We start from the raw sequence: 16,519 nt of genomic DNA, 5'->3' as shown, positions 1-16,519 counted from the left end.
GCAATGCAAAAATTGGAAAAGCTGTTTAAAATGTTAAAATTCAGGAATTTGTAGTTTTAGAATGAATTGAATAATTGAATGTTTTTAATGTAAAATTATTTTATATTTACTATGTTAACAGGAAATGTAAAAATTGTTAAAAATCTTTTATAAAAATGTATTGTTTGTAAAATGTATTGCTAAAATGTTTTCTTGAAATGATATTAAGAAGTTCATTTGTAAATCAGAACAATTTAATATGAATTATATGTTTTATTTTATTGTTGTTCTAATGCTGTCCAATAGTTATGGTACAATGCATGTTTGAACATTGTGATCAAATTTGTGTCAATAATGTTGCACAATATACAGATCTTTTGCCTGTCAGAAACAAGGTGACAGAAAAGGTCACAGAACAAATGCTGGCGTTAACATATTTTGGTAGCTTGGTGTTTAGTGTCCTGACACACATTTCGAGTTTTTATGCTGGTGCTATCGGTATGTGCCCTTTGTTCAATTTTACAGTCAAGGAAACATTTGTTAAGGTCACACTTTGGTAACTCTTTTTTCAGTGAAATGCCCTAGAAGAGAATAAAAATTGCAGCTATTCAAATCAATTATTTACATTTTTAAATGAGCAAATGCAACTGAATCTGAATCTATAAAATCATTCACTCAATGTGCAAATAAAAATGAGTAATTGTAAAAAAACCTCGTACTTACTAACAAAATATGACTTAAGTGATATGATTTCAGAGCATCATAACACTTTCTAATACAATGTTTCAGTCTGAGGTACATTTACTCTACTTCATCAACATGAAAATAATTTAAGTATTAATAAACATGTAAAATATACTTTTGAAATTGTCTTTCTATCTATTGATCTTAAACAGTTTGTATTTAAGTGTTTGTTTACACTGTTGAAAAGCAAAAAGCAACAGCAGAGTCCTGTTTCTCACACTAAGTTTATAATTGTCAATTTTATCTCACATTTGATTTTTTCAAATCCTTTCTTGCATGATGGTACTGGTTGGGAACCAAAGCCCTAATACGTTGTCGAGTGTTTCAAAATAAACATGTTACAGAAGACAATTAAACAATTAAGCAATATCTTGCATTTACAGATTCATATTTAGTGCAACTTATATACTGCATTGCGAACAACCTATGTAACATTTTTCTATAAACTTTATTAAAAATATTAAATATTAAGACGTAAATAAAACTCTCAATATTGCTTTGCAATTTTTGATTCTAAACTATGCTGTACATTAGACAAGAAAATGTCTGTGAGATGGAGAAAAATGTGTTTTATCTATACTTGCGGAACACAAAATCTTGGGCTTTCTGTCCTCATAAAAAATTCAAGCTTCAAGTCTAGCTAGAAATGACAAGGAATTTCTTAACAAGGGTCAATATGTAAACTGCTTTCCATTGATCATGAGACAAAACTACACATGAAACCAGTTTTGTTTTTAAAGCCAATACATAAAGATTTACTAAATGGATGTGTTTGCTTCAGTGGCATTAATTAGTACACAATTGTGTTTTCTGAATATTTTTCTGTCACAAATGGTATTTAAGAAATATGTAATTGAGTTGCTTCTTATGTCGGTATATTTAATTTTTTTTGTGAGGATTAAATTTCCGGTTTTAATTTAATAATTGAATATTTATGCTTTTGTGTTAAAGAATGGGAAAATAGCTATTCACAATATTATATACACTTGCTGTTGTGATGTGAAATTTTCCACTGGAATAGGATGAGTTAAGCTCTAAAATAATGCTAAAAATCATCTGAAAACTTCATTTTGACAAGAATTGTTCTGATATTTTAATATACTTTAAATGCATTATTTCATTTATTTTAAGAAATGTAGCCTTTCATTTTTCTCTTTTAACTTTTTCCTTTGCAGGACCTGCACTCAAAAGTTCAGTGACCAAAATACCTATTGATACTTTTCAAAGATTTGAATAAACGTATATGCCAATGTAACAGAAGAACAGACTTTCATTCACCAAAAGTGATACCATGTATTTCAAGAGGTCTTCGATAGTTTTTTTCCACCTTAGAGAAAACGATTGTCAAGTAACATCTTCATATTATGAAGCATCATAACACACAACTGCCAAATGTGTGAATTTGCCAGCTGTGCAGATTAGTGCTTCTTAGTTAGGGTCTACTTAATTTGCAGAGAAATATCAACATGTTTTTTCTCTGTGAAATGCCTTTAGAGAGCCTTTTGTAGAGCCTATGACAATTGCGGAATTAACAAAAGTTAAAGTAACAGTTTAAGAAAAATGGATAGATCATTGTCATCTCAGCCAACGAGTTAATAAAAATGCATACAGTAAGGTATACTTGTTATTTTGGCTGTTACAAATGAAAAGAAGTTCTAAAATATTTTTTGTAGATTCTGGACGATCAACTGGTAAAATCAAAAATCAAAATCGCATGAAGAGATAAACAAATCATTTACTGACGTCTGCATGTAAGGTTCCTGCTTTAAAACTTCATGTAAGCTTCATGCAGCCTAATAAAATTATGTTCTTCCAATTTAACTTGAGTCACTTGAAAGCTCTTTGTGGACAAAATAAATGGTAGACAAAAACCTGTTGATTGTAATTCAGTCTATTCATTGTAAAGATGGTTTCAACTGATATATCAGATCACTTATTACTTAGTAACTTTATTACTAAAGTTATTTTCATTGTCAAACTCTTACTTCATGACCTCCTTGAGATCTATGAAATCGCAAACTGAGTAGACCCCAACTTCTTACAAACTAGCAATACTTCTCACAGCCTATTGTAAAGAAAGGAGCAAAAGCTGCTTCTTTTTCTTAAACTTCCAAAACATTGGAATGATGTTTCCTCGTAAAATATATGACATACAATTTCTGAGGCCCCAAAACCTCTGCATTAGTCATATATCATAGGTTCATGTTCCTGAAGCCAAGAGCAGATCCTCATGTAGAGATACCTTGAAAACATCACCTTCCTCTTGGGATAGTACCTTGGATAGTCTTTACAGTCTCCTGCAATTTCTTTGTGAATAAATGTCTGACTCTTCCACAGTAACTATGAGTTGTTCTTAGCAATTGTTCTTCAAGGGGTCTCAGTAGGGTATCAACTGGATCTTCTCCAAGTGTGTACTGAAAAGAAATGCAGAGATGAAATATCAGTAAGACCAAATTCATTAAAACAGGATTAATTAATCCTATTATATTAATATATAATAAAAAGAAAATATATACTCTAATGTGTTGGAAGTAGGAAATAGCAATTAATGAACAAAGAAATGGCATTTATGTAACTTTCTAATTTGTATTTTTCACTAACCTGCTCATAATAGTTATGTTTGGATATGTTGCAAAAAAGCTGAATCATGCTAAAAATTAAACTGTACTGTGCTCTTCCTTTATCACGCAACAGCAGTGATCTGTTCCCAAGACATATTAATTTGTTTCTTTAATTAGAGTAACAGCACTACAGAACAAACCCTGTCTCCAAAAATCAATTGCTTGGTACACACATCTACAGGGACCTTACAGTAAAGTCATGCTGAGAAAGCTGACAATTTAGAAAAGATTTCAGAACACAAATTCAAACATCATGTAAATTAATGCTGTCAGCAAATTTGTAAACAATCCTGTAAGTTCTAGTATTAAAATCAGTCTTTTGATTAAAATATAAAATGCTTGGCAATTTCTTCTTTTCTTATTTGGATAGTGACTTGAAATTAATGAATGCACTCAGTCTATCTACATTTAGAGTAAGAGCTACTTCAAAAAGCAGCTAAGCCACATCAGCTCCAAATACTGCAGTCAACATCATTAAATCAAAGTGTCATGGACAGGCCCTTTCCAGTCATATTCATGAATAAAGCATCAAAGTAATTTTTCTTTCCAATAATGAAACTACTTTTACAATGCTCATAGGAAATAAAGAGAAATTACATTTTTATGGGAGCTCATTTACTTTCAGTTTGGTCTAGCATTAGGTCACTAAAAGTACATTCGTTTATTATGGTATGCACACATCAACCAGCAATAAAGTACCATTTACTGTCTACTATTGATTTTATGTGGATAATAGTGCATTGTCCAGATCTCATCCTGGATTTTAAAAGTACCGTCAGCACTAAATTTTTACAACTCTTCGGTGAGCATGGTGATATAACACTAGAGCACTTTATTACCAAAGAAACTGCAGTCTCAGAGATTGTGTCTAAGGAGGGATCACAGCCATTGCAGAATTGGTTTGCTGAAGTTATGAATGGCAATCAGGAGTTAGAGGCAACTGAACACTTTTCTCCGGGGAAGTCAAAGGCTATTTAAGCTCTTCTTTTTGGAAGCACATTTAGCTACAAAAGCTAAGCTACAAAAATCAATCTCTGCAAAACAGATCTTTGCTACTTCCAAAGTCCCCAAGAAGTCATCAAGAAGGCGTCGCCTGCCTGCAGACTGTCATCCCACTAAAGAAAGATACCAAACCTGAGGTAGAGCAAAGCCATGCTACCAATACAAATTCACTAAATGAAGTGACATCATTATGCATAATTCCAAAAAAAATCTACACTGCTGTTTAAAAAAAAGTAAAGTAGTCATTATAGACAAATCTATGGTAATCTTATGATTTTATCAAATGCTTTTAGTGCTTTCAGAAATGCACAAGTAAAGAACAGCAACACAAGAAAGGAGCTCACAAGCACAAAACATAAAATGTGAGAAGAGAGCCTAATTATAACAAAAAAAACTAAAAAGGCATCTGTCCTAATACATTTTCAGCACCAACACTACACAAATTACAAAAAAATGTAACCATGTACTACACTACTTAGTGGTATTTTGATATCCAGCCTGACCTGCAAGATAAGAGTCTTTGGGTGCAATTGGGTCTGTTAACAACAGCTGTCAGACATGAAGACTAATAATGACTTGGGAATCATCACTGAGGAGATTCACTGGCAAAGTTACCTCAGTACCTCAAGTCAGAAAGCTCAGCAGTTACATGTGATAAGAAGTGTTTTACCAGAGGGCATTCCTATGACATAAGACGACAGATGCCATTTGCGTAAATACATCTGTGTCATAAAGAATTAGGAGCTATTTTAATGTGACATCGTTGACTGTGGTGTGTACGTTTAAAATGAATTAGTGGTGTAAACAATTTTTTGGAAGACGAAAAATGTTTACCCACACCTGTTCCCAGATTATCCGATTTATACAGTGACAGACAGAGGACTATCCTGGCATATAAAAATCATGTGATGGACTAGACCACAAGTAGCTGCTATCAAGACAAATCAGACACTGAAATGGGGGGTGGAACTGGAATGCAATAGGGTGAGAGAAGCATGAAAATTCAGGGAAATGAATAAGTTTACATTCTAAAAGGCAACTAAGTCATTATCATCAAAGGTATTGCCCAAAGTGTGGATGACCACAATGGATAGATCTGTCTACCAATATGTGTTGTGATCATGAGATTAATATGAATTATAAGAAGATTATAATACACAAGTATGTTTTTATTCTAATATGATCAAATATATGCATGAAATAACCCAAAGATAAAATATTCCATTGTAGGGATCTTTCACATTCATCTAATGATCACAAACATAAATAGGTCAACTGGAAAGAAAAACATAAGTTTTGAATTTGAATTCAGAGAACGCCATATATATAAATACATATAACACCTTTTATTTCAACCAAACAACAGACTACATTTCTATGCTTGGGAAATATAAATAGAATGCAGTCAACGTTCCCTCATTTAATACCAATTGCTGCAGGTTCTCCTTAATGCTAAGTAATGTCAAGTATGTTGATGTGTGCCCCATAGTATAAGAGGGAGATGACTTTCTATTGGGAGCTGAGATAATGAAGCAGGCTAATTTAGCTAATGGCCAGGAACACTGCCACATTGATACTAATTGGTTTGGAATAGTTTTAATGGATGAATGGTTGCTAATGAAACATGCACACTGATGATATCAACAGAAAAGAACAAAATTCATGGCAAAGGCAAAGATGGAAACTGCTCTTTGGATAACAGCGTTGATAACACACCTATCAGTTGATCAGTGGGAGATGGGCTACAAAGCTAAAAGATTAAAGCAATAATGGGTGACTGGAACACTGGATGTCTAGAGCCCAGATTAGCGATTTTCTCTAAATTGATGGCACACTGACAGCTAAGTTAAAAGAACTATTGATCGATCTATCATTTCCACAACCTGCTCCAAAGTTTCTGTAATAGTACGGCAAGGATGACTCAAAGTTCACTGAAAATGTGATAAATGTTACTTATATAACTAGTATCATTACATCTACAGCAAACTTATATATATATTTGGTTCTTTTAAACAGCTGAAGAAGGATTTTGTTCTAAACATCTAGAAACTAATGCTTTGTAGTTTGTGGACAACAAAGCTTACTTAGGTCATTTAACTGTAAACTACAGTATAAATCACTATAAAATTACTATATAAACATGAGAATTCATGCCTGCAAAATAGGAGAAATTCATTTCTTGAAGTAGATATTCTTGAACCCTAGAATTTCTGAGCTACACAAAAAGGTTAAAAACCTAAGAGAACCAGGTGAAAATATTTCCATAGTTTTCTTTACAAATTAAGGATCTTAATAATTTATCACTGAAGCTTGAATAAATCCTGTCTTATTTATTGCCTGTTTATTAAATTGCCTTTCAGAAATTGCTTTTAAGTTGATATCAGGACCAAGTTAAATATTTGACAATCATTTGATCTTAATCATTTAATCTTACACTAGTATTACTACTGAATCTCCTCTTTTTATACCTATGTAAACAAGAACAAAAGATGGTGCATACTTTTTGAATGACTTCATATACAGCTCTGAAAGAAGGCTGTTTTTCATCATGATAAACACCCCGATTTCCATGAAGAATGAACACTCCTTCTTCTTCAGCTGGTATGCAGTTGCTTCCATAAATGCAGTGGTCAGGGCGATAGTTCCATTGGCAAGGGAACACAAAGAGGCTCTCTAAAAACAAAAAAAAAGCAACAAAAGGACTTCAAAAGTACAGTACAAAACACACAAATTATATTTTGGAACACAGTTGGAGAGAAAAGCCCAAATGCCATTTTACATTATTGCTTGCCATATCAATTATGGTATCATTAACGGTACAATTACATATTAGGACATTCAACATACAAATTATCAAAGGAAATAGAAAATGTTCTTTTTTTACAACACCTACACGAGGTGAAGTATATTGTACCACTTAAAGCTAAAACATCTTGTGTTACTGAATTCCAACATGGCTTTCAGGAATACAGAAACACACAATACTCATAGTGTGCAAGACTGGAGTGATCACAACGTATTGTTAGTATGTAAGAGTAGAATTAACACTGCACCCTCTAGAGGATCCAACCTATCTTTAAGATCACCAGTAATCTACATAAAACCCAAATTGGGTAAAAAGCTTTGTAGGCTTATTGCATACGTTGCAAAAACATCATTGCAGGATTTCAGGTTTACAACTGTAAAAAGACAAAATTAAGAAACAAAGAAAGCAAATGGTAAAAGCAGGGTTTTATAGAATTGTGATTAGTTATCTGACCCAAAAACGTTACCCCTTCCTACTGATGAGTGACCACAAGAGTTAGGAACAGAAGTATCAATACAATGCTAGTGACAAGGATTAAAAAATGTTCCTACTTTTGAAACAGGTTAACCTGATCCATTTCACTTACACTGGAGGTGTGCTAGTACCAATTTTGAAAGTCCGCTTATATTTGCAGCCCTTAGCCATTGCCAGGTTTAACAGCACTAAACAAAATAATTCTGCTCTGAAATTTGTGGTTTGTAGAGATGTTCATTAAACTGCTATCACTCTTGTCAGTCATTCTAATGCAAGATCACCCAATGTGGATTTGTACTCACACTGACACCTCACTCACGCACACATTCAAAACCAAAGAGGGTCCTCTGTAATCACCAGGGTTCTACTTTACTGTGACACAAAAATTAGTATTTCCCAATATGAAAATATGGTTCTGAATTTTATATTCCCTTGTCATTGTCACAGCCATAAATAACTTATGCTGGACCTGACACGTCTCGGTGGCGAAAGAACATACTGAAAGGACATTCTGAGAATATAACATATTTAATGGGACTGCAGCTAATAGTTATATAAATATATAAACAACAAAGTAGAAACACACAGCTGTTTTGCAGAGCAAACAAACTTCCAGCTGCATGGCATAGGCTTTGTTTAATACAACAAAGGCTTTAAAATCAGTGTCAATGTTTGGCTCAATGTTTTCAAGGTGGCCCTTACCCTCTTGCCCTAGGAACAATAACCACAGGACAAATAATACATGTTGTAGCCAATTAAATTAATTTAACATTTTAATGTATAACACTGGTTATATTCTTTGTGATTAGCTAGAAAAGAAGGTTCATATTTCCAAAAGTGTGCTGTACGTCCAGTTCTAGGGTGTTAAACTAATTTGCTTTTCTTTTAACAAAAACACTTATGCAGACTGACCTGCAATTTAGAATTTGTCCACCACTAAAGGTAAAGTCCATGGTTTAGCTCAGTACATAGATATTTATGATAATTTAAGAATCTGCATTCTTCAATTTCTATGACACTGCCTGCTATAATGTATTCTTGTAAAAGTCAACAAATGAATAATGTACAAAGTTTACCTGGGTTGTGGTGAAAGATGATGTTTAACAAGTCTTGGTCTCCCCAGGTTATGTTCAGCTTGTACTTTCGAAGTAGTGGCATTAACAGCTCATCCCAATGAAGATGAACAGTAGTCATATCATTCTGTGAAATGGCCAGAGAAGGGATACCTTTGATTTTTACACCTCAAATTTATCATTTGTGATACTTGCAAGCAAATTAATAAATATTATTAAAGTTTTCTAATTTACCTGTGATTTAAAAAGCCATCTTTTCAAAACCTACATAAACAACATAAAAGCACACATTCCTAAATACAGAACTACAAAGTCCCAAGTGTAAAAGCTATAGGAGACCTAATCTGACAATTTACACTTGGTGACAGACCTGAACCTTGACCAAAGTAACATTTGTAAAATACACCCTTAATATCCTAAATACCCTTAATCATAAATAAAGGTACAGATAAAAGAATAACTTGTCAATAACCATAATATAAGAGCTATTGTTAATTACTAATCACACATAAAATATTTACTTTCAAATAGGAGGTAAGCATTAAAGAAAGTAACAAGCTACTAGAAACCTTTCTCAGTATTAAAGGTTTCACAATTAAGCTGAACAGCTCTTTCAGCAGAATGACAACTGTGACATCTACTGGCCAGTAATGGAATAACAAGGACTCAGAATGAGCAATAGGATGGCAATTCAAAAGCTTTTCTTTTCTCTTTTCTTTCTTCTTTTGAGAAATAATTTAACTAAAAAGCCATTATATTGTAAGCTTTTCATGAAAATTAACACTTTCTCCTTATCTTTCAGCAAACACAGTAATTCCTCAAATAAAGCAATAAGTTACATTTGCTTCTGAAAAGGCTGGCTTAAATAAAGCAAAGCTAAAATGAAGGTTTTGTTTTCCATTTGCAGAGCACTGGTATCAATTTGCACATGCGTTCCACTCATGGTAATGTTCACACAGTGAAGAAGGTGGTACAGTGTTCAGTATTACTGCCTCACTGTGCTGGGGCCCTGGGTTCAATTCCAGACCTGGGGTGTTATCTATGTTGCATGTTCTCCACGTTTGTGTAATTTTCCTTCAGGTGGTCTATTTTCTCCCACTATCCAGATGGATTAATTGGCTTCTGGAAAAATTGACCGTGGTGTGAATGTGTTCATGTTTGTGTCTGTGTGTGCCCTGCAATGGACTGTCGCCCCATCCAGGGTGTTTTCTGCCTTGTGCCCATTGCTTCCTGAAATGGATGGATGGACAGATGGATAATGTCGATGATAATGAAACGGATAAGAGTACTTCATGTGTTCATCCGCTCTTGCTTATTCCCACAATTTATACCACTCAGTGAAGTAATCAGCCACCAGATTTGCCATCAATCTGTGCGAAGGGCTGCTTTAAGTGAAAAATGATCCCAAATAAACCATATTACCAACCACACCAAATTAACCAATACAAAAACATGATAAGGAGACAAGCGTTATTTGAGGGATTCCTGTAGTACAGTTACATAAGAAAAAATATACTCTTATTTAAAAATATAAATATATAAAATATAAATAAGAAATAGGAAAGCAGGATTTTGATGGTTTGGTATAAAAAAATAATCTGTTCTGTATTAAAAGGGGAAAATGGGTTAGCAAATAATCCAATACTACAATAATCTGGCATTGACCTGCAGTGATCTGGTAAAACTCAAAGAGAAAATGCTGCATTCCATTTCTTATACAAGTATGCACTTCGCAAAAATGACATACTGCCAGTGTCAAAAATGCTGATTGTAAATAAACTTTTAATTACGTAAACTTATACTTGTTTCTAAATACTTTAAAACCTCCGTAAACCTGTGTGGCAGAGAATCTGACTTCAAACAAAATGGAAAGTACCTTAAAATGTTTTTGTCGAATCCTAGTCATATTCATTAGCATTACACCGGAGTTCACGCCAGTCTTTCCATAAAATGGATGCCTGGCAAACCGGTTATACCATCCAATACGAGGCTCTTCGTGCTCTGAAGCCATGGCAGCAATCTGAGTAGAGTTAAATTCACTGAGAAAAGACCAAATCTCATCTACCGGCTGTAGGAATAAAATGTCTGTGTCAACATACAGCAAAGAGTCCACGTCCTTAAGGATTATCTGAAAAACATTTAAACACAAGAGGTAATCAGTGCTGCATCATTGAAAACATTATGTAAATCCAGCAACATTACGCAGGATTGTTGTAGCATTTCCTGCCAAAAAGATCATTTTAACATTTGATTCCAATTAGGAGCTTCCTTCAATTATGACAAAAAAGCAGGTTAATGCAGCAGCAAAAATTGGCTTCTCCACTGCATTGCTTCATGTTCAGCATAAAAACTCATTTCAGAAGCTAGTTCTGTTGTAATGATTTGCACTGCAAATAATCTAAGCAGAAACAACAGAGAACATTAAAGGCATAGCACAAAAGGCAATAAAGAAAAAACAGTATTAACCTCTCTTTAGAGTGGATGATGCGAGCTATACCTCAGGCATCAAATTCAGACTACTGCCAAGACTTACCTGTGTTGGTGCAAAATTGACTGAACACCACTAATAAAAGGAAAAGTAATATTCGGAGATCCTTCAAATAAAGTATGCATGAACTCTATAATTTCTGATCTAGAATTACAGTAATTACAGGGAAAGAATTTTGTCTGCCTGTTACGAGGCTATGTAGTCACTTGTAAACACAGCTGTGCTTCTGCCAAGGATAAGAAGGTACACAGATTAAAACAGCAGGTCAGCACAGCTAGAGGTTCATTTGTTAGACTTTAGATTTGACTATAAACTATATTTTAAAGTAATCAACTATACACAGAACAAATCAAAGATATTCACAAGACACCAATGATCTTTATCAGTCATTGCACTGAAATTGTCAGTCACAAGCCTAAACCTCCTTCACCCATGTGTCAATGGTGTGTGCAGGAGAGCACATACAGTATGCAAGAGGAAATCAGGGGATTGGTGTCAGCTGTGTACAGCCTGTTTCCCTACTGTTTCCCTGAGTGATCCTAGCTGACTCAGAGAAGTTAGGCCCTCGCATATGTTGCAGCGTGTATCCCAGAAAGTGAATAGGTTCCAGTACAATTCCCAGAGGGGACTGGTTATTCACAGATGTTATAGACAGCAGGATGAGAGGGAGCACAGCCGTCTGAACGAGACGTCCGTGTGACTTTTGAGCGTGTAGCAACCTAGGTGGTTTTTAGCGTAAAAAGGAAGACGGGAACAGAGCATGACCAGCTAAACAAAAAGGACCATGATGGACTGATTTATAAGAGTAAGTCCACTTCAGTAAGTAGTGTGAGGTGTGTTATGTGAAAAGGTGAAAATCCTCCAAACAAACTTCACCGTCACAGGAGACAAACAAATTAAACAAATTAATTATAAGGCCCCTTACAAATACTCAAAATGCCTTTTTATTGTAATCAAGGTTCTATTTGCAGCTGAATGTATCACCCTTTAATTCTCAATCATTCCTATGTACTTTCTAATAAATAATAATAATAATTCCTTACACTTATATAGCACTTTTCTAGACAATTCACTCAAAGCGCTTGACAGGTAATGGGGATCCCCTCCACCACGACCAATGTGCAGCAATCTAGATGATGCAACGGCAGCCATTGTGACCTGTACACTGACCACACACCAGCTATCAGTGGGGAGGAGAGCAGAGTGATGAAGCCAATTCAGAGATGGGGATTATTAGGAGGCCATGATTGGTAAGGGCCAATCGGAAATTTGGCCTAGACACCAGGGTAACACCCCTACTCTTTTTGAGAACCACCCTGGGATTTTTAATGACCACAGAGAGTCAGGACCTCGATTTTATGTCTCATACGAAGGACGGCGCCTTTTTTTTTTACAATATAGTGTCCCCATCACTATACTGGAGCATTAGGACCCACACAGACTGCAAGGTGAGCGCCCCCTGCTGGCCCCACTAACACCACTTACAGTAGCAACCTTAGTTTTTCCCAGGAGGTCTCCCACCCAGGTACTGACCAGGCTCACACTTGCTTAGCTTCAGTGGGTTGTCAGTTGTGAGCTGCAGGATAATATGGCTGCTGGTTACTTTCTAAGAAAATACATTTTTTTGCAACAGTTTTTGCTCACTCTGCTTTGCATTTTGTTCAACTGCCAAATGAAACTTGTATGTCCGAAAGTGTGCTTACTGCAAACTTACAGGCAGAAAGAGCCTCTGTGAAGCACAGGGCTTGAACAGTTTCTTCCACTCGGCTGCGTTCTCACTGGGAAATGTGATGGAGTAAACCGTGTAGTTAAACTTCAGACGAAACTGCTGTGGCCATGACTCCAGCTGTATCAAAGTAAGAAATTAAAAATAATAAAATGAATCATGTGCTCCTTTAAGTCTGAAAAATATTTCAACCTTTATACTAGTGAATAAAAAAATGAACAGAAATTAAACTTAACTTTCATATTGTTTCTTACTATACATTTGGGGAAAGAAACACATTTTAATTGCTTTGTCATTTTATTTACAACAGGTTAAGTATGATGTTTCTCATGAGGATTAAAAATGATATTAACATATTCCAAAACTCGAAAAACCTCAGTAGCACTACCATTAACTGTTCATGCCATTTTAACTACTTTCTTTTAATATCACTGAAAGTTTTTTTGTAGAAAAAGAATCCATCTTTAAAGTATTGTTTTGTTACACAAACTAACAATGCCTCTGGCCATTAACTTATATTGTTTTAGCAGACCACTTTATTCTGGTTCAATCAATATTTATTCAATCAGTTATAATATGTTATCCAATTTATTTAATTAAGTGTCATTTTCTCGCACAGACCAATTTGCTTAAATTGAGCTGAGATCACCAAAGGCAGTGAATAATATAGAGACTGGAGAAACTTTCCATTTAACACCACAACGTAATGCAATGTCACACAATAAACTCCAAGCTTTCAGTTATATAATGTGTAGAATAAAAAAAAAAACTTTAGATGTCATCAAACTACATTTTGTGAAACGTTTGGATTTGTATCACATTCTGTTAGGAGCAGACTGAAATGGCTTACTGAGAGAAGTAAATCTTCTGAAAACAAACCGAGAAAACTAATTCAACCAGTGTAGGAGCCAAAAGAAAAATCGTCTTTCTTACCACTTCTTTAAAATTCCCATGAAGCTGATCTTCTGCAAAGATGTGAAACTGCAGAGGTTTTAAGCTGAAAATGACAGCAGACTTCAGCATTGTAACAGTCTCTTCTAGCCTCTGTCCACAGGCCACCACTGCAAGATGCATTGGTTTGGGAGAATTCTTGGACACTTCAGAGTCGCCTGGCTCTTTATTCATGTATCTGTGATGATAAATATATAATTACTTCTAACATAATTAAGTCAAATTAATCAATATTCAAACACCTAGACTAATAACTAACCATGCTCCTCCAAACAAGGCGCTTCTTGCTTTACAGCAAGGAAGAATAATACACTAAAACAAAACTGAAAAAAAGGAGTAATACTTTAAATAGCTCAAGTGAACCTATGATAAAACATGAGTAGTGAAACAGAATTCTAACTCTTTGCAACAGAATAACAGGTACAGTAGTTAAGCAATGAGTAAATAGTTCAAGCAACATTTGGTATATAAACTGATATATCTTCAAGAAAAATCTAAAGCACTGTGTTCTAAAAGTTATTTCGTTTTTGTAATACCACATTTCTGTTTTACGTCTAAGATCTATAATCTTTTCAGTTGCAGTCAATTTGGGCCTCACAAGTTCATTAACGTTTCTATCCAGCTATTGTGCAGGAAATGGAAGATGCATGCTCTGTTCTGTCTAGGGGAGGTCCAGTAAAGAACAAGGGCATGTCTCAAGTGGCTGCACAAATTAGGCTTGCATCAATGACTACGAGTCTTGTGAGGGGTGATACGATCTCTAGACACCATTATAAACATAAGGCCACTTTGAAGTATTTTGTGACCTTGTAATTTAAAACAAAACCTTTAGAAAAAATATGCCCTGAACAACAAACAGCCATAATAGATACAAAGAATGATTTACATCTTCTTCCTGGGTTGTGGAAAACTCTATTTACACAAATTTGATTTAAAAATCTGTTGTGGGTTCCATAATAAAATTTTCATGTTAAGATAAGAGTAAGTAGAGAGCAAGCTCCTTCCGCAGATGTATACTGCAAAAATAAGTGTAACGTGGTTTTCACCAGGTCTCTGTTTTACTCTTCAGTTTTGCTGTGCTTTCATGCGTGTCTGGTAACTACTGCATTCTACCTAATGTTTTTCATGGAAAAATGAGTAATCTGGATTGCAATCATGTCAGGGAAGCATCCAATTGATTTATTTAATTCTTTAAATTTAAGTGTAAGTCTTTAAACTTAAATTAAAAAAATGCAGTTTATATTAATTTATTAAAAGGTCATTCTCATTTGTTTACTGTAATGTATATTTTTAAGTGCATGCTACATTTGGTGTTCAATTATTCTCATCATAAGGTTTTAAAATGTTCTTTCACTCATCTTTATTTCAGTTGTCCCCGCCTAAATGGCAGAAGCTTCTTTTCTCTATTTCATTAATTGCTACAGTAGCTTCTACAATGATCTGTCTCTTGTGCTCTACACACCTCTGTGATTAGCACACAAACCTGTTAACCATTTAAGGACAACAAACCCCGAGTGAGCCTGTAATTTTGCTCTCCTGTCCCTATTTCATCACTTCACTCAGACACAGCTAGGGTAAATAACAGACAATTGCTGTAATATTATGAACTGGAATTCTCTCTATATATTCAAGTGACAGCTAAGAAAAGGTCACCGACTTATATAAGATTTGAGTTACATTAAAACTTGAGGAAATGAACCCTTATGTAACCTGGAGAGTGGGTGTGTTCAGATTTTCAGAAGGCTATAAAGCTCCTTATAAAACATTAACTCTCAAATTGCAAATGGTAGGCATTCAATGTAAGGCAAATATTTAGTTTTAGAATTGGCTAATGGACAGAAAACAGCACAGATAAGGTATGAATTGTCCATTTGAACATTACTGAATGTTAGTGGAGTACCACAGGGATCTACATTAGGATCATAAATCTTCCAAATTTATATCAATTGTGCACATTCTCTTACAGTTACTAAACTAGTGAAGTTTAGAGATTACACAGACAGTAAAAACTGATCAAACACTTTAGAAACGGTAATTGAAATTTGAAATGTCTGCATAGTATTACAACAACAAAGCAAAAACGGGCAACAGATACAAAATGGGAAACCGTGAAACAGAGATGCCACTAATATTCAGGACTAGAATAATCATATCTAGCACACTGTTTACAATTCACAGTCACACTACAAAAACATGTAGAAACCAAATACATTCCCACACTTAAAGGAATGTCCTACACTGACAAGCTGAAGGAACTGAACATAGTGTGGTCCTCAAGAGGACCCAATTCAATCATCTTCAAAGCCTTTGGCAAAGTCAGCCTAATGGTTAATAATACTATTAATAGAATCAACAGTGAAACAAGACCAGGGAACACAAGTACAAACCATAGGGAAGAACAATTATTTTACAGAAAGAGTGTGGGAGACTGGCTTTAAAATACTTTTAAATGAGATCCTCAGACCAAATATCAACTTGCACCTAATGAGTTAGATGGGCAGAGTCCAGAGCAAGAGGCAAAGTCCCCTGTGTATATGCAACCATGCACAAAATGCTCTGTATGGAATTTACAACTGTAAACACATTTTACAAAGAAGATTTATTGCTTTACAGGACATCTGCTTTTCCAAAACAATGTTCACGCACATTTTTCTT

At 34.7% G+C, this 16,519-nt stretch overlaps 1 protein-coding gene across 3 annotated transcripts in view; it reads right to left on the bottom strand.

Annotated features, from left to right (window-relative positions):
* Nucleotides 1-1,884: 1,884 nt before the first annotated feature.
* The window catches only part of LOC148829509 (glucoside xylosyltransferase 1-like), a 37,106-nt gene continuing 22,471 nt past the window's right edge, over nucleotides 1,885-16,519 (bottom strand). For all 3 annotated transcript variants that reach the window (XM_088924359.1, XM_088924358.1, XM_088924360.1), the window contains 6 exons: nucleotides 13,847-14,042; nucleotides 12,902-13,033; nucleotides 10,576-10,827; nucleotides 8,703-8,826; nucleotides 6,847-7,019; nucleotides 1,885-3,137 (listed from right to left, as the gene is read on the bottom strand). In XM_088924359.1, the coding sequence (XP_088780485.1) occupies nucleotides 2,976-3,137; nucleotides 6,847-7,019; nucleotides 8,703-8,826; nucleotides 10,576-10,827; nucleotides 12,902-13,033; nucleotides 13,847-14,042 (1,039 nt within the window). In that variant the 3' untranslated portion in view covers nucleotides 1,885-2,975. The remainder of the gene's footprint in view (nucleotides 3,138-6,846; nucleotides 7,020-8,702; nucleotides 8,827-10,575; nucleotides 10,828-12,901; nucleotides 13,034-13,846; nucleotides 14,043-16,519) is intronic.

This window comes from Atractosteus spatula, chromosome 8, assembly GCF_055471065.1.
Source record: "Atractosteus spatula isolate fAtrSpa1 chromosome 8, fAtrSpa1.hap1, whole genome shotgun sequence".
NCBI lineage: Eukaryota > Metazoa > Chordata > Actinopteri > Semionotiformes > Lepisosteidae > Atractosteus > Atractosteus spatula.
This window is presented reverse-complemented; position numbering and strand designations above follow the sequence as displayed.